Source organism: Onychomys torridus, chromosome 7, assembly GCF_903995425.1.
Source record: "Onychomys torridus chromosome 7, mOncTor1.1, whole genome shotgun sequence".
NCBI classification, from domain to species: Eukaryota; Metazoa; Chordata; class Mammalia; order Rodentia; family Cricetidae; genus Onychomys; species Onychomys torridus.
This window is the reverse complement of record NC_050449.1, coordinates 53,870,424-53,894,388: the sequence shown is the minus strand read 5'-3', so window position 1 is coordinate 53,894,388 and position 23,965 is coordinate 53,870,424. Positions and strand designations below refer to the sequence as shown.

General features: G+C 45.7%; 1 protein-coding gene across 1 annotated transcript in view; it reads left to right on the top strand.

Moving 5' to 3' along the window:
- Positions 1–23,965, top strand: part of Thsd4 (thrombospondin type 1 domain containing 4) — a 564,519-nt gene that overhangs the window by 115,529 nt on the left and 425,025 nt on the right. Inside the window, exons 5-6 of the mRNA XM_036194378.1 lie at positions 2,751–3,198; positions 20,940–21,042. Of these exons, the coding sequence (XP_036050271.1) occupies positions 2,751–3,198; positions 20,940–21,042 (551 nt within the window). The remainder of the gene's footprint in view (positions 1–2,750; positions 3,199–20,939; positions 21,043–23,965) is intronic.

The window sequence follows — 23,965 nt, the reverse complement described above, 5'->3', positions numbered from 1 at the left end:
TATATGTGTCTTACCTTTGAGGTGAGGGTCTGCTTTGAGAAAGATTTTCCCATAGTCATCCATCCCAGCAGCTCCTTTCTCCGTTGCCCACGAGTGTTATTAAGCAGGCTTCACCAGTGTGTGCTGAGTGTAGGCCACAGACGCAGAGGGCTGTTTGGTTTTGCTTCACCACCATTGCTATCTTTCTCTTCACTAAAACCCATCATTTCTGACCTTGAATTTTGACCCCTTTGTTTGGAAGTTCAGTTCAGTACCGTTACATTGTTCCTCAAAGCTCTGGGTCTGTGGACCAGTGGCTCTGGACTCCCTTGGGAGATTGGTGGAAATGCAGGGTCTCAGACTCCATCCCAGACCTCTCAAACAAAAGTGCACTGCCCCACCCCTAACCCCCATGTGGGGTGTGTGTGTGTGCGCGCGCGTGAGTGTGTGTGTGTGTGTGTGTGTGTGTGTGGTGTCTACTCACATGAAGAGGCTAGAGGTCAAAGTTAAGTGTCTTACTTAATCACTCACCTCCTTACATTTTGAGGTAAAGTCTCTCCATGGGCCTGGAGCTCTCTGGGCCAGCTAACCTGGCTGGCCGGCAAGCCAGCTTTTTTGTGGGTGATCTGGGGGGATCAACTGAGCTTCTCATGCTTGCACAGCAAGTACTTTACCAAGTGAGCCACCTCTGCACCCCAGAACCTGCATCCCCACAAGGCCTTAGGCACCAGCAACTGTGAGATGTTCTACCCAGTTGTCTGGGTTTCTCCATTACCTTCAGCTAGAGTCTCCACTGAGCACTTACTTTGGGGCTGGATTTCAATTTTGGTAGACTTTCAGAACTTCAAAACATACACACTCCCAAATTCCTTCCTTTGCCTTTCTATGATGTCATTCATTTTACCTGGCCTGCCACAAGAAAGAAAAGGCAAACTGGGGCCAAGTCTTATATGTATTCTAAGACTAACTTCTTAATGGCATCTGTTAAAGCCTGCACCATTAACTGAGTCCCAAGTGTTGCCAAGATTAATTGAGAAATGCCTGAAGGTAAAATAAATACTGCTGCTTAGTTTAATTCAAAACCGTATCAGCCAAGAATGGAGGTGCAATTAGTGATAAAGATGTTAATAATTAGTTGTGCTCTGTTAAGTTTTATATTCATGCTTATATAGAGTGGAGGAAGAATTTCCCCAGGAGGGCAAAAATCAATGTTTCACCTTGATTGCTATTTTAATGTGCTTATTTTAATGGGGCCATCCTGTAGAAACCCTTGGGCACATTTCCAGTTTTACATAAATGTAGAATTAATTATTATGGAAGCATATAATTTTAGAGTTGGAGCAACCTTGGCGGTCATTTCATCCAGTTGAGTCATTTCTCAAATAAGAGTGAAATTGCTTAAGTCCTTCTGCAGAGTGGTGGATGCTGGGTGAATCTCCTCTCAAGGACCAGGACACCTTTTAGATCTCTTGGACATGTGTGTTTCCTGTTGCCTCAGAATTCCCCCAGACACACAAAGTAGATTAATTCTAAGGTTCATACCCTCGCCTGCATTCTGCTCTGGTTTTAGGTTGTGAGGTTGGGGTCTTGGAACATGTTCCTGGTTCCTTTTTGTTTTTCTGCACCATTCCTAGCTCTGTGTTTTGTCCACAATATTTGCTTAACAAATTGACATGTGTGGGGCTGGAAAGTGGGTCCTCTTCTGGCAGAGGACCTGAGTTCAGTTTCCAGTGCCCACATCTGGCAGCTTAAAACCTTTTGTGACTGCGGCTCCTGAGGATCTGGTGCTCTCTTCTGCCCTCCCCTACACAAGTAAAATTAAGAGCTAATTGACCAAATTGATGGCCAGCCTAGTTCTGGACCTGACTCTGGTTTTCCTATGCAACACTGGTACTGGGGATGGAAGGCAAGCCTCATGCATGTGAAGGATGTTCTCTGCCAGTGAGCTCCATCCCCAGCTCTGCTGCTTTTTAACCTGCTTGTTAGAACTGACTGTACCTTCCCACTGGTGGCATGAGATTGGACACGGCAGGAGTATTTATGCCATGGAAGGGGGCACATGCTTTGAATCAGGGCCTTTTGAAGTGGAGAAATGCAGTTGTTAAATATTTACGAGCATAACCACTGTACATGCGGTTTTTACAAGGCCTCAGAAGGAAGTTCATCTTTACAAAATCTGAAGAGTCAGGCCAGCACAAGGGCAACTCATTGCTTAGCACGGGTTTCCTTGAGAATCATGATAGACAATCGCTTATTACCCACTGGTCTTTAAGTGTCAGTGCAAGGTAGGTCTTAGGACTGTAGTAGAATGTCATGGTTCAGGCTAAGCTCCACTTACCCAAGAAAGTAGGCTCTTTGGATATGCATGGTCATGGAGATCATGAGAAATTCAGACACAGCTGAGTGACAAAACACAACAAAACAAAACACATTATGGGGTGGGGGAAGTGAATGGGAACTAACTATTGCTGAAATTGCAACTGTGTCTTTACAGGTCTCAGAAACCCTAAGTAGCTCCTGCAGAAATGCCCAAGCTTTATGATACAGCGACCTTACACTGACCAAGGCTTGTGATTCTAGCTTTGTGTCTGACCTCTCACATTTTCTGCAGGTCATCCAACCACTGATTCCTACCTCCATCCTACTTTAGTCTCTAGGGAGCCTCCGCTCTGGCTTCCGTGATGTCTCTTCTGGGCCATGGGTCCAGAGCTCTTGAGTTGGTATACAAATACACATGACTCTGTTGGTCTTTGTTGTGTGTCTATCTTTAGGAGCAGGACCCGAGGTCCCATCGGCCCTGGCAAGTATGGCTACGGAAAGGCTCCCTACATCTTACCGCTGCAGACGGATACCGCACATACTCCACAGAGGCTTCGGAGACAAAGGCCTTCATCCCGGCATTCCAGGTCCCAGGAGGCATCTGCCTCTAGGCAGGGCTACAGACCACCAGCCCGCCAGTTCTCCAACAATGGACCGCACTACCAAAGTGGCAGTGGCCCTCGTTCTGGACAGCCGGCTTCTGAGGCCTCTATCTATCAGTTGCCTCTGACTCATGATCAGAGCTATCCTGCAGCTTCGGGTCTCTTCCACAGCCCGGAATTGAGCAGTAACAGTGGTGCCAGGCCCCAGGGGGCAGCTCAGGCCTTTTCCCAGCCTCTGCGATCTACAGCAATCTCATGCATCGGGGCCTATCGGCAGTACAAACTGTGCAACACCAATGTGAGTATACAGCACCTCAATCTGGACTTGGAGGAAGGTGTTTTTCTTCATTTCTGGTCAGTTGGCACCCAGTACATGGAATATTGAGGGGGGCCATGTTAACAAGCCTTTCATCTCCTCTCTTTTCCCTCCATTTATTTGCCCATATGTGTTGTGTGCGTGCGTGTGTGTGTGTGTGTGTGTGCGTGCGTGCGTGCGTGTGTGTGTGTGTGTGTGTGTGCGTGCGTGCGTGTGTGTGTGTGTGCGTGCGTGCGTGCGTGCGTGTGTGTGTGTGTGTGCGTGCGTGCGTGTGTGTGTGTGTGTGTGTGTGTGTGTGTGTGTGTGTGTGTGTGTGTATAAAGCTAACACTTTAAAAAAAAGTATACATAATGATGGAGTCACTTCAATAATCATGTGATAGTGATATTATTAAATGTCTGTTTAAGGATAACAACTTCAAAAGTCTTAGTAGTATATGCCAAAGTGATTATATGATTTTGTATGTGTGCACCTATTTACATGTGTGCACAGGTGTGTTTAGGGCAGAGACCTGTAGTTAGAGTTTTCCTGCCTGGCCCAGTCAGGACAAATCTCTCTTACCCGCCAGACCCACAGTCGCTCAGACCCAACCAAGAAAGCACACAGAAACTTACATTGTTTACAAACTGTATGGCTGTGGCAGGCTTCTTGTTATCTACTTTTTCTATCTTAAATTAACCCATTTCTGTTAGTCTATACTTTGCCACATGGCTTGTGGCTTACCAGTGTCTTTACATGTCGCTTCTCATGGCAGCAGCTGGAGGTGTCTCTCTCCAGTCTTCTACTTCCCAGAATTCTCTACTCTCTTGTCCCGCCTATACTTCCTGCCTGGCCACTGGCCAATCAGAACTTTATTTACACAGAGCAACATCCACAGCAGAGACCTGTGTCAGATGTCTTCCTCACTCACTTTCTACCTTATTTTTAATTTATTTTTTTCTTGTTAAAGGTTTTTTTAATTTTTATTTCTGTGTATGTGAGGGGGCCTCTGTGCATTTATATATACTATGTGGGCGCAGGAGCATATGGAGGCCAGAAAGGGACATTTGGGTCCCTTAGAACTGGACAGGTGTGAGCTATCTAATGTGGGTGCTGAGAACTGAACCTGGGTCTTCTGGAAGAGCAGTATATACTCTAAACTGCTGATTCGTGTCTCCAGCTCCTCCTTATTTTTTAAGGTATGGTCTTGTTGAATCTGGTTAGCAAGCCCCCAAGGATCCTTCTTTTTTTTTTTTTTTTTTTGTCTCCCCAGGGGATTACAGACACACATCACCATACCCTTTTGTAGCAAACACTTTACAGACTGCGACATATCCTTAGCCTCCACAATCTTTAGTCTTTGCTCATGAGTCTATGGGTCAAGTGAAGTTTGGCTGCCAAAGAAGTAAGTGTTTGGGGAGGAGCCATCTAGCAATCTTCTTGGAGGCGCCTTGCTACTCCATAGAGTAAACACTTGAGGTGATGTGCCCCAAAGGAGAAAGTGGTGAGATCATGAAGAGTCCCATCCAAGGAGAGAAGCCAGGGCAGCTGGGATAGTAGATGATGCAGAGTGCTCTGGCCAGCAATTATGTTCTCACCTGTGGGAGTGTTTTCAAGGATTTTAAGGACTTGAATAGCTGTCACAGTGCAGGTCATCTGAATACTCACTTTGGATATTAGTTCTTCCCATATTTCAGTAATCTCAAGCCAGCCATTGTGGGCGCTACTTTTCCTGCCTCCTCTGATCCTCTGCCTAACTCTATGAATTTGCTGCCCTCTCTGCTTTACAGTTGCAAAGCAAGGTTCACCAGCTTGGGAGGCCCCACTGCTACTGGATAGTAAAGCAAGCCGTTGTCGCAAACTGTGTATGATCGGGTGCGCTGCTTCTAATGGTGGTGTTGAACCAGGGAGAGAAGGGAGAGGAAGGGGGACTGGGAAGAGGTTAAGTTTCTAAGCTGCTACAGTTTTCATTAATAATTTAATCTGCCTTAATACTCGTCAGTGGGTAACAGGACAGCTGGTACATATTAGCTTCAATTTCCTCATTAAAAATCTATTTCCTGCTATGGAGTCCATAGAAGTGACTTAATTTGTGATCTTAATAATTCCTCCAAACGCCTACTTTGCCTTTTAGCCTGTTTCTCCATGGTGAGATTTCAGGGATTATCCATTTCTATAAAGCCCTCATTTTTCTGAAGCCATAGCTAGCCAGCCAGCCAAATTGCAATGAATTCCATGCCATGGAAGATGAAAGCCCCATTGTCTTATTGGACTGAGGATGGAGCTCTGTGGTTGGGCATTTGGCTAGCATGCATGAGGCTCTACATTTGATCCTCTGTAATGAAAAAAAAAGTCACATCTACTTTATAGTGTTGTTATGAGGATCAAATGAGGTGTTGTCTAAAAATGTTTTGTGAATTGAAAAAGTAACGAGTTGCTTGCCTACAGGATCAGATGTGGCTCTTGTTTCGAATGAACATCACTGTTCTATTAAAATGAAATCAATTCTTTGGTAAAGTAGAACATATTCTCCCATTGACAAGTACATCTTGTAAATTTGAGATCAAAGTAAGTCGTAAAGAGAGAGGAAAAGGCAGAGGACACTGGGAAGAAATGTGAACCATCATCTGCTTAGTTCTTCTTTCATTTGATTTGCATTCTTTCTTAAAAAATGTCTGTATGAGAGAGAGACAGAGACACGTGCACACAGAGACAGAGAGAGAGGGTGTATGCTATGTGTGCATGAGTACTTGAGATCAGAAGAGAGTGTCAGGTTCCCTAGAGCTGGAGTTATAGGCATTTGTGAGTCATTTGAAGTAGGTACTAGAATCTGAACTTGGGTCCTCTGGAAGAACAAGTGATCTTGGCCCGTGAGCCATCTCTCCAGCCCCATGCATATCAATTTATTACCCAATTACTATTTGCAAAATAGGGAGCTAGGGCCAAGTGTGGTGACATATGTCTTTAATCCCAGCACTTGGGAGGCAGAGTCAGGCTCATCTCCATGAGTTGGAGACCTGCCTGGTCTACATAGTGAGGGCTACATAGAAAGAACATGTCTACATAGAAAGAACATGTCTACATAGAAAGAACATGTCTCCAAAAACTAAACCAAAACAGGGCGGGGGAGGGGGAGAGACCAAACAAAATACAGCTAGGAATGCTACAGAAAACCAGAAGTGAGGTCCCTTGGTCCCTTGCATTTTTTTCTTTATTATTATGTGTTTTAAATTTTATACATCAACCATGGGTTCCCCTGTCCTCCCCCCTCCCTCCCCACCCCCACCTACCCCCAGCCCCTCCCCTCCATTCCCATGTCCTCCAGGATCAAGGCACCCCTGGGGATTCATTTAAACCTGTGGATTCAGTACAGGCAGGTCCTGTCACCTCCTTCCAGACTGAGCCAAGTGTCCCTGTGTAAGCCCAAGGTTCCAAACAGCCAGCTCATGCACTAAGGACAGGTCCCCGTCCCACAGCCTGGGTGCCTCCCAAACAGATCAAGCTATTCAATGGTCTCACTTATCCAGAGGGCCTGATCCAGCTGGGGGCTCCACAGCCTTTGGTTCATAATTCATGTGCTTCCATTCGTTTGGCTATTTGTCCCTGTGCTTTTTGCAATCTTGGATTCAACAATTCACGCTCTTGCAGACCCTCCTCTTTCTTGACAGTTGGACACCTGTAGCTCCACCTGGGGCCTGGCTGAGGATCTCTGCATCCACTTCCATCAGTTATTGGATGAGGGTTCCTCTATAGTCGAGAGAAAGCCTGATCTGACCTAGTGTGGTGATCAGAAGGCCAAACACCCTAACAATCATCTTGGCTTGCATTTTTAAAGCACACACACACTGCTGTATCTGTGCTGACAGTAGCAGGCTCACTCTCATTAGGTGGAAGCTATGGCTTCCCTGGGAGCCAGAGTAAATACGTCGAGGAGACAAAGTGCAGAGAACAATTCATCTGAGTTCATTCATGATGCTACCTGATTTGTGGGGAGGTGTATGGCACAGGCCAGCTGGGAACTCACGGCATAGCAGAGGGTGCCCTTGGACTCTGCTGAGACTGTCAGTGTACACCATCACACCTACTGCTCTGGACATTTTAAAAGTAGGAAATAGTTAAGTCTCCAATACAGGACAAAACAAAATGTCCTGTACCTTATAGGTTTCATTCCACATTTTTTTGTTGTTGCTGAGACAGTTTGCACAATGCATGCCACTGTCCAGGGCACACACCCTGCCTGCCTTTATGGGGAGTTATCATCTCCCATGGGTCCTCATATTGCCTGTCTTCTTTTTCACAAGGTCCAAACTTCTTGTGACTCACACCACAGCCCATGAATACTTGAAAATTTCTCCTTTTTAGGAGTCTCCAAGGCCATTTCTGGCTATGATGATCTCCTGGAAGGTTCTATGAGATTTAGTATATAGTTATAGCTTCTTATGGTGAAAATATACAAGGAAAGCCTGGAAAAGAGAAAGGCACAGGGAACCAAGTCCAAAGACAGTCAGGCACTGGGTCCCAAGAGTCCTTTCCTTTGGAATCTCAACATGGGTCCTCTATTGATGAATTATTGAGAAATGTGAATTTTCTGCTAGAGACTCATTTCTCTATACTAAAACTTTTGGGGAGATTTGATCATGTGGCCATTATTCTCTGTCTCATTACAAAATCCAAGACTCACAAAGGAAAGTAGGCGTTCTGCATAAACTAGGTTGTTTATACAAATATTTGAATCCTGCTGGCTGTACTTACCATTCGAGGGTGAAGAGAACAATCCTGAAGTCTGAGTTCCTAGACTTCAGCCTCGGCTCAGCTTCGGAAACAGGCTTTTCTGAGGAGAGCAGTCTCGGCATCTAGCATCCTAGCATCAATGATGTCATGTAGACATCTCCGTGCCCTCCCCTTCCTCATGCCCATGAAGAGATGACATGCATCCCTAAGTTATGCAGATCTTCCTACTCCAAGAGAAAAAAGCCAAGGACAATAGTCCAGAAAACATTACCTAAACTAACAGAGAATGCATGCTAGTACTTAGGTCCTCTCCAAAGATGAAAAAGCACACGTGCACTTCCAGTTCTCTTCTGGATAGTATCTGGGAGAAGAGAAAGATGGGGATATGACCGAGTACAGGCTGCAAACACCAGTTTCTCAACTCTATCCTTAAACTTGTGCTCAGCCTACCTTACTTCAGTTTTGATGGACACCCCCACCCCCACTTCTAAGGTTCCTACAATGAGAGGCTCAATTCTGAGATATATAGTGATGTCTGTGAGGAAGCTGGATTAGGGGCAAATATTTTTCAGACTTATATAAATCAGAACCCTGTCTCTTCTCTACTCATGGCTCCTCCATCCACAGCATAATGATCTAAAGCAGCAGTTCTCAACCTTCCTAATCCTGAGACCCTTTAATATAGTTCCTCATGTTGTGGTGACTCCAACCATAAAATTATTTTCCTTACTACTTCATAACTGTAATTTTGCTACTGTGGTGAACTGTAAATATTTTTAGAGATAGAGGTTTGTTGGGGAGTCACGACCCACATGTTGTGAACCACTGATCTAGAGAGCTTTGGGGAAAGTCCTGTTTGAGGTATTTGTCTGGTGTTGTATATGGTGCTAGAATACTTGGCAAGCAGGGGAGACTCCTGGGAGCACAGAGTGGGGGCCCTGGGTTGGGGAAGATTCTACTGGGTAGGGGACGGTTAAGCTGGGTTTATAAAAATGACCAACAAAGACAAACATAAGCATGTGGGAATAAAGAAAGGCTTAACTGGGGACAGGAAGAAGCAGGTAGGATTGTGTTGGGGTCTCAGGTGCCAGCCAGGTGGTGGGAGTTCATCCCCTGTCCATCTGTCCTCCTATGAATGATCAGAACCCTTTAACCAGAACATTGTCTTTTAACAGATCAAGATCCAGCAACATGATGTGGGTCTTGCTTGCTTTTTTTAGATGTTTGTGAAACATTTTATGCACAGTGAAAGTTGGGAAAGCTGCATAAAGTGCTGTGCATGCTTGGGAGAATGAGGTAGGAAGGTTCTGAGTCCAAGGCCAGTTCAGGCTGCTCACTACAGATGCCTACAGATGCTGAGGGGTCTTTTTTACTGTTGTTGTTTTATTGTTGTTGTTGTTGTTTGTTTGTTTTTCTTTAAAACAGGCAAGCTACCTGTCTGTTTTAATTGGAGATTAGACTTGCAAGGAAGTATGGGATAGTTCCCACGAGGGTGGCTTTGCAAGAAGAGCTAACTTGAGTGTTGGGATGGGTATCCTTGGCTTGGAGGACCACATAACTCTCTGTCGTCTCCCATAAGTTGCAAAGCATAATAATCTCCTCCTCTTAGGCTTATGTGAGGTTCCAATGTGGTCATGTAGGGAAAGATCAAACCCCTGAACCACACCCTAGTCCTATGTGGGCCGGTTGAAATATCCAGATGGTGATCATTACTAGGCCTGACTGGAGTCAGTAAGGAGGTGGAGAATCCAGGTGCAGGGTGCGGAAGAAGCAGAAGTGAAATCCAGGCTCCTCCCTGTATGCTGAAGAGGATGAGGAGGAGGCAGTTCAGGAACCTCCTGGGAGAATGGGAAGCCTTCCCACAGAGTCAGGATTCCCCCTTCCCCCACCCCTCTGGCAAGTCTTCAAAAGGGAAGAGCCTGCACAGAGGTACCTGACCATCAGCTCTGCACCTTGCTGGCTGTGCTAAGACCAGACAGTCTTGGTGCATGCCTTTAATCCCAGCACTCGGAAGGCAGAGGCAGGCAGAACTCTTCGTCAGTTCAAGGCCAGCCACATGTTGTGAACCACTGGTCTAGACAGCTTCAGGTGGATCTCTGTGAGTTTGAGGCCAGGACAGGCACCAACACTACAACAACAAAAATACAGCTCCTCATGTTGTGGTGACTCCCAGCCATAAAATTATTTTTGTTGCCGCTTCACAACTAATTTTACTACTGTTATGAATCATAATGTAAAATCTCTGTTTTCCAGTGGTCTTAGGTGGCCCCGGTAAAAGGGTTGTTTGACCCCCCATAAGAGTCATAACCCAGAGGTTGAGAATCACTGCCTTAGACATAAAAGGTACAGTTGAGGGGCTGGAGAGATGACTCAGGGGTTAAGAGCACTGGCTGTTCTTCCAAAGGACCCTAGTTCAATTCCCAAAGCAACTCACATAGCAGCTCACAACCATCTGTAATGGGATCTGATGCCCTCTTCTGGCACGCAGGTATACCTGCAGACAGAACACTGCATACATTAAAGAAAAAAAAACTTTCTATTTTAGCCAGGCAGTGATGGCACATGCCTTTAACCCCAGGACTCAGGAGACAGAGGCAGGCAGATCTCTGTGAGTTTGAGGACAGCCTGGTTTACAGAGTGAGAGATCCAGGACAGGCTCCAAAGGTACACAGAGAAACTTTGTCTCAAAGCTCCATTCCCCAACCCCCCCTCAAAAAAGTTTTTTTTTTTTGTTTTTGTTTTTGTTTTTTTGTTTTTGTTTTTTTTAAGGAACACTGTCAAAGAAGGAGAAACCAAACCTTTGGTGCCTTACAAGATAAAGTTAAAAAAATCTTTCCTGGCATCTGTTTCCGGGTCTGAATTAGTATTTGCTAAATGTGTTAACCAACCAAGATGTCTGTATTTGCTAAATATATTAACCAACCAAGATGTCTGTGACTGAGGTGTCTGTCTCTTCCTAGCTTCTTCTCTTAGGCACACTGAACTCACTGCTTTCTCTTTAGGGACCAGACTGATGCTGTGTTCCCTCTGGAGGAGGTGATCTGTAGAGTCACATGGTTCCACTCAGGGACTAGGTTATGAGTGATAAGGGGTTTGATTGTTGAAGGAGCCATCTTGAGTCACTTAACTTGTTGAGGGGAAAGATGCCTGAGGCTAGAAGGTGCTTTCCACAAGCCCAGATGTCATGGCTCTGTGGCTGCAGATGGTTTATCTGTTTGGGGTTGTTTGTTTCTGCCCTAGTATAAGTAACAATGAAGGGAGGGTGTGAAACTATTCTCAGGGCAGCTGAACTAGGTCTCTGCAGGCAGATATGACTCTGTCCTGTGTCTAGACTGAAAGTCAATGATCCGGGTAGAATTTGGTGGACATCTGAAGGTTTGAAAGCCTGCAGAGAACCACAGGACCAGTGTCTAGATGGGCTGGCCTCCTGATGGGCTGCAGCACACATTCTTTTAACCCTCCTGCTTTAGCTGAGAAATGGGTGCTGGTGTGGGTGCTTTGGGCAACTCTGCTTTCCACTCAGGGGTCTTGGGATTTCTATGGTAATTTTTCTTTTATATACTTATAAATATAATGTATATGTGTGTGTATATGTATATATATAAACACATGCATACAAGTTATACATATGAGTTGTGCCTACATATGTGCTATTTACAGCCAACACTTTACATGCTTATAAAAATATTGTACAGGCTCAGTGAAATGGTTCAGCAGGTAAAGGCACTTAACAAGGAGTCTGATGATCTGAATTCGATCCCCAAGATCTATCTAGTGGAAAAGGAGAATTGATAACCTCAAGTTGTCTTCTGACCTCCACATGTTTATGCATGTGTGTACCTGTACACTCATACGCATAAGCACAAACACACAATAAATAATGTTATTTAAGTGGTTCCATAAACAATGACTATAACGGCTTTAAGATAAAGTTGTGCAAATAACAGCATTGTGATGTTAGAGATGGGCATATCTGGCTCCAAAGATGCAACAGTCAGTGATTTAAAAGGTGTAGCTCCTAGGCTGGGGAAATGGCTTAGTCTATAAAGTGCTTAAGGACTGAATGCGAGCCCCAGACAGAACTCAGGTAAAATGCTTGTCTTAGAGGTGTGTACTTGTAATCCCAGCCCTGAACCACACTAGTATGGGACCCTGTCCCACCCCCCCCCCCCAGCCCCCACACACACACAAAAGCTGGACATACCCTGAGAAATAATACCTGAGGTGTTGTCTGGCTCCCACACAAATGCACCTATAGGCATGCTCTCATACACACACACACACACACACACACACACACACACACACACACACACACCAGTTCCTGCCTGTTTCACTCTGTATCAATTTCCAGCCTTTCCCCGACACCCTTTGATTGAGAAAGAAAGAAATGATCCCTTTCCTCCCACCCTGTTGATTTTGCCAGCCACATTTTTATTTTCAGCCATAGTTTTGGCTACATCCAGTATGTTGATTCTTTAAAAAAAAAAAAATCTATCACCATTAAAAAGGATCAGTGGACTCCTTGCTTTTCTAGATTAGGCATTGAGAGTCCTGCTGGCTAAACACCCTCCTTCCTTGCCCCACCCCCACCCCTGGTCAGAAGTCTTTATGTATCTTTCTTGATCGGCCTATGCCATCCTGTGAGAAACTGTGGTGTCAGTCTTCTTGGGGTCCGTGTTAGCCACAACACCTAGCACAGTGACTGTTTGCTTTGGAGTGGAATTTCATGCTCTACCAGGCAGGCAGCAGCAGGTGAGGAAGCCACTCTTGTTAATGGAATTCCACAAGGAAGTTTAAGTTCCCTAGGATAGTTTACATTTTGCATGTTTGAATAAATGTGTACTTTGTCAACTGGTCAGCAAAAAGCGTTCTTTAAAAAATGTTCTTACAGGAATAGACACAGATAAGTTAGGCAGTCAGAAGTACATAAACACACGAGTGACCCGAGACAGGGCCTACATTTGTGTGTATGTGTGTCCAGAGAACTTAAAAATAGGGGGTTCTTGTTGGTGATGTGGCATAGTTGGAAGGGTGCTTGCCTGTCATATGTGAGACTGTGAGTTCGATACCCAGTACCACATAAAGCAGATGTGATGCACCCTGTTATCTCAGTACAAGGGAGTAGAGGTGGGAAGAACAGATATCCAAGGCCATTCTTGGCCACATAGTGAGTTCAAAGCCAGTCTGGGATACATGAGACTTTGTCTTTGAAAAAAAAGAAAATATTCTTCTGGGTGAGCAGATAGATTTAGTTACATTGACACGCTTTTGGGCTTTTGACCTATGCCCTGGAATGAGAAGAATACTTTTCTTCTGAGGGAACATTATGAGCTTCTTCTCTTGGATGAAAAATGATGCACTTGGAAATTAAGAAAAATTTAGATTATAAATAAAGTGCAATGCCTTTACTTCAGACAAACCATTTCACTGACCAGAGAATTATGGGAGTGGCAGGAGGTAGCAGAGGACCTTCTGAAAGGTGGAGCTGGCCCTGTGTGGCATGAGAAAGGAGATAGTAAACAAACACACTGGTAACTGGGAAGGCATTTTGGTCTGTAGATCCTTGCTCTTCAGGTGGAGGATGAATCCTATTTTCCAGCTATGAAAGAACAAGTAGGAGAATATTTGCCAAGAGTGCCAGCCTTCTGGTTGCCCACTCATAGTTTGGAACTGTTGGATTCATCTTTGGTGTGTTCTGCTAAGCTTCCTTCACTGAATAGTGTTGTGAGCTAGCAGCTTTGGTGCATACTGAGTTAAGCCTTACCCACATCTCTGGAGATTAGGTGTAGGCAGGGATGGATGCAAAGTTTGCCATTCCTTGTGATAATTTAGCCCATGAGAAGCTAAGGTGATGTGTGAGTGTGTGTGTGTGTGTGTGTGTGTGTGTGTGTGTGTGTGTGTGTGTGAACATGTGTATGCAGGCATGTGTGCACATGAGTGAGTGCTCATGTGTGTGTGGAGATCGACTTCTGGTGTCTTTCCTCAAACCTTTTCCTCTACCTCTTTTTTTGGGGGGCAGGGGGGAGACAGGCTGTTCAGCCAGTGAGCTTCCTGGCTGTTCTTTAGTCCCTTTGTCCTATGTCTCTGTCCTTTTAGTCCAGGGGTTTATAGGAATGTGCATTACCCTGGCTTTTCATAGGGGATCTAGGGTTTCTAGGGTTCCTAAAGATTCATAACTCAGGTCCTTATGCTTCCACAGCAAGCACTTTTCTGACTGAGCCATATCCCCAGTCCCCTAAGTAATGGTTTTTACCTAAGCCACACAGCAGTTACTGACTTGGGGGTCACCATCTGTGTCCTAAGAAGGTCTGGCTAGCTGTCCTCAATAAGCTAATTCAAAGAACCAAGTTGAATGTGAAAAATGGAAAAGGGTTTTTATTCAATGTGGCTACACTGGGAAGAAAGAGATCCAGTGGGGCCCCCAAGTCCCTCTTCTTCTTGGGGTCCTAAAGTGAGAACAAAATTTAAATAGAGGGCCAAGGATATACATTGCACCTCTAAGCAGTCCGGCCAAGGTGTGATCCTGCCCTCCGATGACCCATCACTATCTCAGCCACAATTTCATCCCATAGAGTGGTCTGTTAGAACCTTGTAGAGTGTCTTTCCTGGAGACACATTCTCCTCTGATGGGTGCCTTTCCCTCCTCCCAGCATCACATTCTGGGGGCAGGGCTCGCTTCTTTGGGGTCCTCTGTTTCTTCAACGGTCTGATAGTCAGATTAAGAGATATAAGTGTCTCTGTAGAGTGTCTTTATTTCTGCCCGCCTCTTTCTCATGAAGGAAGACAGACATTTCTAGATTTCATTTTCAGATCTCTTCAGGGGAGAAGTTAAATGTGCTCTCTGTTGCCATGGTAGCTCATGGTTGAACCCAGAGTAACTTTAAGGATTTACAAAAACTACGTATCTGACCCAGGCAAGTTCAAGGTCGAGTTTCTTGGCACCGTCTTCCCTGGGCACAGTGCTCCTCATCTCCTCAGGAGAGCAAAGTAATTTAATTACCAAAAGGTAAGTGTTGGATCACTGATGGTGGCCTTTGAGCAGTACAATTAGGCACTCAAAGTTGTCACCTCTGATGAACCAGGGTCACTAGAAATGTAGCCGGAATTTCCATGATTCTCTGTGTGAGTCATGGCGTCCCCGGGGAACTTGTGGACAGAGTTTTGGATAGGGCGTGTGCTGCTTTATAAGGATTCAGTGTGCACTGAAGTACGTCTTCATTTCTTTCCCAGTCAGGCTCCAGAGGAAGCATCCCTCCCTCTCTGGGGCGGACGGGGGCTTTTGAGGGGAGGCTGTCTCCCCAAGGGTGTTCCTTGGCTGTAAGGCTCCAGCCTTTGTTGGTTCCATCCAGAATAATCCTATTCTCTTTCTGCATGGCTTCCTACCCCCGACCACCAGTTGTCTGTCCTGAAGACTATAAGAATCTGTGCCCCAATGGGCAGGGCTCAGTTCTCTGGAGGAAACCTGCCCAAGGCCTCTTCACAGTTTAACAGAGATGATTACTGACAAGGTGGAGGGTGACTCAGCCTATGGCATCAGGAAACAACCAATTTAAAAATCTAACAAATGTACAGCCATCTGTAGCCTGGAAGTTTTAGCTTCCCAGAGTCTGCTAAAATGAAGCGATTATGTGCCGATAACAGGAGACAAGTATGAACAGATGTAATCTACAAAGGAGACATGAAACGGGATTGCCCTGCCCTGCTCGGTGTCCTCCTCACTCCTTAGGGCTGGCTGCTTCACCCGGCCTCTGAGGCTGAGGCTGACCTCGGCTTCTACAGCCGTCCCAGTGCTAGCCAGCACCGGCATTAGGTGCTGTGTGCCAGTATCTGAGTGTCTGTCTGTCTGTCTCCCTTCTTCCTCCTCCTCCTCCTCCTCCTCCTCTCCCTCCTCCTCCTCCTCCTCCTCCTCCTCCTCTTCCTCCTCCTCCTCCTCCTCCTTCTTGTTCTCTCTCTCTCTCTCTCTCTCTCTCTCTCTCTCTCTCTCTCAATGCTGGGATTGAACTCAGTTTTTGTTTTTCTTTTTTAAATAGCGTTTTTTATTTAGCCATTGAGAATTTCATACAATGTATTTGATCATCCTTCCTCTCCCCTGGATCCTCTTCCATCTCCCTACCCACCCACCTCCCACCTCTTAAACTAATGTAGTCTGGCTTGTGTTGGCTGACTTCTGCTGAGTGTGGGGCCTGTCCTTGGAGTGTGGTTGATACACCAGGTACCACTTTGTCAAGGAAGCTGACTTTCCCTCTCCCAGCACTCATCAAATGTCAGTAACTCCTTGGCTGGGAGTGGAGCTCCATGTCCACTTCTTTCCTCCATGCTGTCAGGTTTGAACTTGTGCATGCTCTTAGGGTCCCTTTGAATTCCTATGTGTATCAGCCCTTTATGTACGGAAAGTGCTATTTCCTTGAAGTCATTCATCTCTGGCTCTTAAAATCTCCCCCACCCTCTTCCTCATAGATTCCTAAGCCTTGAGGGAAGAATGTGATATAGACATTCCATTTAGGGCTATGAATTTTGTCTTGTGCAAGCACATTACCATTGGAGCTGTCACCCCAGCTGAAGATGCTGTCTGCTAACAAATTCTGTAGTGGCTCTTCCCCTCCAAGAAAGTGCTGAGGACTGCTACAGGGGTCGTCTGTCTGTCTGTCCGTCCCTCCCTCCCGCCTTCTCTCCCTCCTTCCCTTCTCCCTTTCATTGGAAAATGGTTTCTTTTTTCTCACACAATATATTCTATGTTTTCTCTTCCCTCTTCTCCCGGTTGCTCCCCACCTCCCTTCCCATCTGGATCTGGTCCCTTGCTGTCTCTCCTTGGAAAACAAGTAGGCTTCTAAGGGACAATAATAAAACACAATATAGGTATATGCCCAAGAGTGGTAGAGCTGGATCTTGAAGTGCATCAATTCCTGTCTCCCCAAGGAACTGCCACGCTGATTTCCACAGTAGCTGTACACATTTGCAGTTCCCTCAGTGACACACCTCCTCCAAGGCCATACTTCCTAACCTTCCCAAACTCTTCCACCTACTTGAGAACAAATATTCATTCAGATGTAGGCATCTGTAAGGGTCACTCTCGTTCAAACTACCATTCTGTTCAGAGGGAGGCATGAAGCAGACTGTCACTGTGGCCTGTGAGCTTCAGTTTGGACATGTGCTACCAGGTTCATGAAGGCTGGCTTCTAGCCAGAGCCCCATCGTGGAGCAGCTCAGCTTTATGCAGGTGTGGTTGTTCATGAAACAGAACATTTGGCCCTTTGGTATGGTCTGTTTCTGTGGGGAAACCCTGCAGTAACTGGTCTGGCTGTGGTCAGTCTCTGGGCCCTGCCTCTGTGTCCTGTGAGATCTTAGGTAAGTATACCCCTTCTCTGCCCTCACTGTTCACATCTGTAGGTTAAAGAGCTTTAGTTTAACGCTCTGCAACTCCACGCTTCTGGGTTAATTGATCTGGAGAGAGACTGGGATTGGCATGGCTCTTTATTGCTACTGTACAGCCTGGGGCCAGGACTGGTATACCAACATCACCAGGGAAACACTCTTACTACTGAGCCTTCTTCCCACCTGCAGCTGGTGTAGGGCCCAAGAAGGTCGTTTTAATTTTTTAATTATATTTTTATTTATTGACTTTGTATATATTTGAGTGCATGCCAGAAAATGTATATAGAGATGAGAGGATAGCTTACAGGCGTTGGCTTTTAATAGGTTTTCTGTATCATGGTAATAGGTTTCTCCAGTGGTGCAGTGAGCCAGATCAGGCCGAATTGAAAAAGTAGGAGAACAGATTTGAACAAAGCAACTCCCGGGTGAATTCTCCAGCCCCAGAAACCCAGGCAGGAGAAGTCATGCGCAGGACTAAAGCAGGGAGCTTATATACCCTGTAGGCAATGGGTGATGACATGTCCTCCACAAGCTGGGTTTGTGCCCAAGTGTGGTCAAAAGCTGACCGCTTAAGGCAGGGTCATGGGCTACTGGCAACTCAGGAGGAGCTGCCGTAGCCGCCAAGAATTTGGAACTAGGTTTTTTGCTTGGAGATTCTCTGAGAGGGTGGGGTTTGGAGGAAGAGGAATGAGGCTTTCTGGATAGGGCAGGAGTGAGCAGGAGGTTCCAGCCGAAGTTTTCCCCTTCCACACATGGTTGCAGGGGTTGACTTAGGCTGCTAGGCTTGGTGGCAAGTGCCTTTGCCCATGGAGCCATCTCACCAGCCCAGGAAGCTGTGCTTTTTAAAGTAAGTCCTAGTGTTATTGGTTGGTTTGTTTGTTTTTTCTCTCAGACAAATTTGGGGACTGATGCAGGGGTGGTGACTTTTCCAAGTCACTTAACTAATCACTTGCTAACTGTACTTGACTCCTGGAAAGGGAGCATGAAAAACATCTTGTCCTGAGTCTCATTCGAGTATGGTGGCTCAGGCCTGCGACTCCAGCACTTGGGAGATGAAAGCAGGAGGCTAGGAGTTTAAGTCCAGCCTGGGCTACAGTGTCTCCATGAGGCTAACATGGGCTATATGAGACTTGGTCTCGAAAATGAAACATCTTTTTCTGGGTACACTGCTATTATTGGGAGCATTTGTATGTCCTTAGTCAAGGTGGCCAGCAGTTAGGCTTCCAGAGCCCTAGAAGATGGGCCTCCCCCACCTATCATGGGTTGTGAGAGCTCTGCCCACACTGCCTGTCCACCCAGTCCCTCTCCTCCCTGATTCCTTCACATTCTGCCTCAAACGGAGTCTTGTTGAAAATGGTTTGCACGAGGCCTAGCAGGGTCTGACTACCCTGAGGTGGGGACCAGCAGCCTCCTTCTTCTGTCCCCTAGCAGGGGATGGCCTCCTCCTGCTGGGTCTCATTCCGCCCTCTGTCCTTCCATCTTCCAGAAGATCTTATGCTTCTGATGACATACAGCAGAATTCTTTATATAAATTCTTGAGGATTTTGAGCTATTAGCAGTTTATTCTGGAAAATTCTATGCATAGTGCTTTGCAATATTTAAGAGGCCAAGGGGCTCCTTTCCTTTTCTGTTAACACACACACACACACACACACATGCACACACATGCGCACACACACACACATGCACACACACATTTGTATACACATATATACACAAACACACACATATACACATTCATACACACAGAACTATACACACACATACATTCACATATGCATACTCCACACACATGCACACACACACACACATGCATACATACACAGACATGCACACCCCACATACACACATGTACACACACCACTGAAGCAGGGTGTAGCTGAGTTTTGAAATGGCAGGCCAGACTTTACCAACAATGATTTAGTACTGCTATTCTTGTACATTTATTTTATATCACACACTGCCGTGTTTGCCTTCTACAAACTAGATAGAAATACGCCACATGGAACTGCCTGCTTTCTTTGGACATCAGAGTCTCCTGGATACACTTGATAAGATACACATTCATGACCTTATCCTAGAGTTGTGGGATAGAAATCACCTGGCAAGGGCTCCAGGGAGCAAGATCGCTGGGTGATTTTCGTGCATGTTGGAGGTTGGGAGCTCCTGCTTTCAAGGGTAGACAGAACTGAGACAAGACAAGATCAGACAACAAAGAGCCAAGCTCTGGATGGCTCTACCCTGTCCGGATTGACATCCCGAGCTCCACATCAGTCACCTCTGTGCCCGGTTGGCCAGTCCCTGAAAAACTCAATCTATAAAACTGTGACATTTACCCTATCAGTGGCTGTGAGGACCGAATGAGTGACATGTGAAATACATTTGAAGAGGGCCTGGCCGAGGGCCCTGGATGTGTTAGCTGTGGACACTGTTTTATGGCAACATTGACTTTATGAGAGAGGGAAGCTGAAGGCTTGGCAGATGTTTTGCAAGAAGTTAACTGGGGGAGAAAAGAAGCATTGGCCATCTCACAGTGGTTCTAACCTGCAGTGCAGCCTGAAGATCTGCATTAGATTAGTCTTAAATTTTTCTCATGTGTGGATGTGTATGCACATGGGCAGATATGCATGCAGGTTTGTGCATGGGTATGGGGAGGCCAGAGGTCGATTATCTTTTTGATTATTTTTTTATTTTTGATAATTTAATTGCAACATCTCTCCCTTCCCTTTCCTCCCTTCAAACCCTCCCATACCTTCCTCCCCACTCTCCTCCAAATTTATGACTTTTTTCACTAATTGTTATTACATGCATATATTATTTGTATATACATATGTATTCCTCAATATAACCTGTTGAGTCCATATGTTGCTACTTGTATGTATGTGTTCAGGGCTGACCATTTGGCGTGCTCCCTGGGGAAGCCCACCTCTCCCATTCCCAGCTTCCCTCTGTTGCCCATAGTCCTTTGTGTAGGGTTGAGGCCTCATGGGCTTTTCCCCATGCAGTTTGACATGTGTATCGGTGTCATCCTTGTTCAGCTCACATTTGGGTGGTCATGTTGGTGAGACTTCACAGGTACAGCTTCTGATATTACTGGGAGACTCAATCTCTCAGCAAAGTCTCTGACCCTTTATAGCCTTTCTGCCTCCGGCTCCTCCTCTGCAATGTTCCCTGAGCCTTATCCATCTTATTTCTTTAGATGAAGCCTGGCACTGACTGGCCAGACTGGTCAGTGAACCCCAGGGAGCCTCTGTTCTCTGCCTCCCTGGTGTGAGGTTATGCCACTGTCTGTAGATTTTTCGTTTTAAACATGGCTTCTGAGGAATCCCAAATTCAGATCCTCATGCTTACTCTTTACTACTGAACCATCTCCCCAGCCATTAAATTCATTTATTATTTGTATTTGCTTATGTATTTATTCATGCAGTACTAGGCTACCCAGGACTAGGTACTACAGACTAAAGTAGCAATTGTCCCATTGAGCTACACTCCTTGCCCTAAAAAATTTAATAAAGATGACCAGCAAAGTTTCAGAAGCCCCAGTTTCAATGGCAGAGACCTGGTATTCAGAGTTGGAAGACATCCTAAGATTACAAAAGCATGGACACTAACGGCATGTTTTATATCTGCTTTATTAGGCGTGTCCGGAAAGTGGTCGAAGTATCCGGGAGGTACAGTGTGCATCCTATAACAACAAGCCATTCATGGGCCGGTTTTATGAATGGGAACCGTTTGCAGAAGGTAAGGCAGCTCCCCTGACTCAGCTGTGTCAGTAGGAATTATTAGTATCATCATCATCATCATTATTGTTGTTTTATATGTCGTCATCATCATCTTGTCTGTTCTTCCAACCCTATGGTTTTCTGGTTGGTCCTGGATGTGTTGAAGTGATCTCGGCTGGAGAAAATTTGACCCTTAGAGTAGAGTGGACCACTGAGGTCTTTATCGGTTGTTGCTTAGCCCAGAACACACTTGGACTATGCTTGACTGTGAGAGATGGCTGAAAACAGGCAGCATCCAAGATCGGCAGAAGTGGGCCAGAGCAGGCCTTGGGGAAGGAGTTGGTAGGTAAGGCATGAACAAGCTGAGAGCAAAGTTTTTTTTTTTTAATTTGTATTTTTAAGATTTATCTTACGTGCATTGGTTTCTCACCTGCATGTATGTATGTTTGTGTGTCTGTGGGAGGATGTCGGATCCCCTGGAACTGGAGTTACAGACAGTTGTGAGCTGCCATGAAGGTGCTTGGAATTGAACCCATGTCCTCAGAAAGAGCAGCCGGTGCTCTTAACTACCGAGCCATCTCTCTAGCCTGTTTTTTGTTTTTCAACCTTGATGCCTATTAGACAGGCTGGTGTATACACTTAAGAAAGCATGCAGATTGATAACTGTTGACACATCAGGAGATCTCTCATGTCTCTTCCAAACATAGAAGGACACCAAGGCCCCTTGTCATGTCACAGTGCTGGCCAGAAGTTGGCAGAGCTTCTCCATACTGGAGTCCTTTTTCTTTGTCAAAACTCACATAATAGCAGGGAGTGTGCACTAAGCTGTGTTGGGTTCTGAGATGTTTCCTATGATGTAGTCTTGGCAGTGGTCCAGGAAAGCTTATGGGGATTCTACACTGGCAGCCCCATTGGCTGGAGGAGGAGTCCTGCCACCTTGCAGATCTTTGCCTGGATGTCAGTTCTTGGTCTCAGCCCAAGGCAGGGGCTGGAGTTGCTGGGGTGCTCCCAAACCAAAGTCCAAAACATTGCTACCATGTCCAGGATCTTGAAAAATGTCAGGGAAGGCTTAGCAGTGAGATGTGCTGATGTTCGTGGGAATCTACTCCCTCAGGAGCCAACCCAGTATGACCTAAGGATATAGTAAGATGCCTCTCCTGTCTCTTGATAAGAGGCAAAAGAGATGGAAAGCCAACTGCTCTGAGACCAAGTACAAAGTCCTTAGTGTCTACGTGCATCCAGAGGACAGTCTGTGAGTTGTTAGGTTCTCAGATGGCCCTGTGACCTCAAGGCCATTAAGAATAAACTTGAATTCAAATGAGTTATATGAGATCTAGTCAAGAAAGGTATGCGGATGAGTCACAGAACCAGCAGAATGCAAGTATGAAAGAGGATGTGAGGTCCTGGGTCAGCAAAGGAGGAGGGCCCAAGGTCCTGGGTCAGCAAAGGAGGGAGGGTCCAAGGTCTTGGGGCAGCAAAGGAAGGAAGGTTCAAATTTGGTGGGAACAAGGGAAGGAGGGCCCAGGGTCCTGGGAGAGCAGAGGAGGGAAGAGTCCAAGATCCTTGGAAGTAAGGGAGGGGACTTAAAGGGAAGTTTGATGCTCTGGATGGAAGCTGGTTCCGATCTTTTCCTTTCTTAAAATGCTATGGTGAATTCAATATGGAATTCTCATTTGGATCCTGAATAAGGAGGGTATTGCTGAAAGCCGTGGTGAACTAATAGTGTGTGCACAGTTCAGATGGTAGCACTATGCCAGTGTCTTAGTTTTATATAAACCTTCCATGGTTTTATAAGATAGGAACAAGTTGGATGGAGGGAGGAGAAGACTGTTTTGTGCTATTTTTGCAACTGTTCTGTCAATCTGAAATGATTTCAGGTTATAAACTTTTCATTTAGCTTGGTCTTATGACAACTGTGATTTTTCTCTGAAGCCTTCACATGAGTAAGGATGAGTACACAGGATTAAACTGTATCCCCCCCCCCCTTTGTATCCATCCTAGAATCTCAGCCCGCAGCTTTTATTTGCAAATAGGGTTGGGCTGTTGCAGATATAATTACCTAGGCTAAGGGAGTGGGAAAGATGACTCAGCAGTTAAGAATACTTGATGCTTTCAGAGGACTGGAGTTTGGTTCTCAGCACCCAAGTTGGGCAGCTCACAACCACCTGTACCTCCTGCTTCAGGGGTTCTAATGTCTTATTCTGGACTCTGAGGGCATCTGCATTTACATGTACACATTCCCACACACAGATGCAGACATCTGCACATAATTAAAAGTATAATAAATATTTAAAAATTAATTGCCTAGATTAAGTCTATACTGGAGCTGGTGGGCTTATGATCACTAATGGATGGTGTTCTTATCAGAAGAGAGAAAGTTCACGGGCAGGTAGGACACCAAGTTAGGATGAAGGCAGAGACAGATGTCCTGCAAGCCAAATGACAACAGCATGGTTGCTGGACACTATGGGATCCAGGAGAGGCACGGGCAGGATTGTTTCCTGGAGCCTTCAGAGTGGGCATGACCTGCCAGCGTTTACGTTTCCAGCTTCCAGATCTGTGAGAAAAGTCTTCTGTTGTTTTAAGCCAGCGTGACCATGTTGTCTTGTCATGGTGATAGCTGATAAACAGAGCGAGGAGTCAGGTTGTGGATCTATTGAGATCCACTCATGTGTGTAGCTCAGGAAGTGGGATTATACTGATGAATATTTAGAGATCCCCTGGGGGAGTGAGACATGTAACCAAAGAGAACCATCTGATAGACCCAGGCTCGCACAAGGCAGTGTTCTCACCCTGACCCACACCGAGGAGCCTTCTAGAAATGTTAGTACTTTGGTCCCACTCCCAGAGACTGTGATTTAATTGGTCTGGGATGCAACCTGGGTATGTAGATTATTATTATTATGTGAAATAATGATTTTGAAGACCCCCGGTGATTCCTA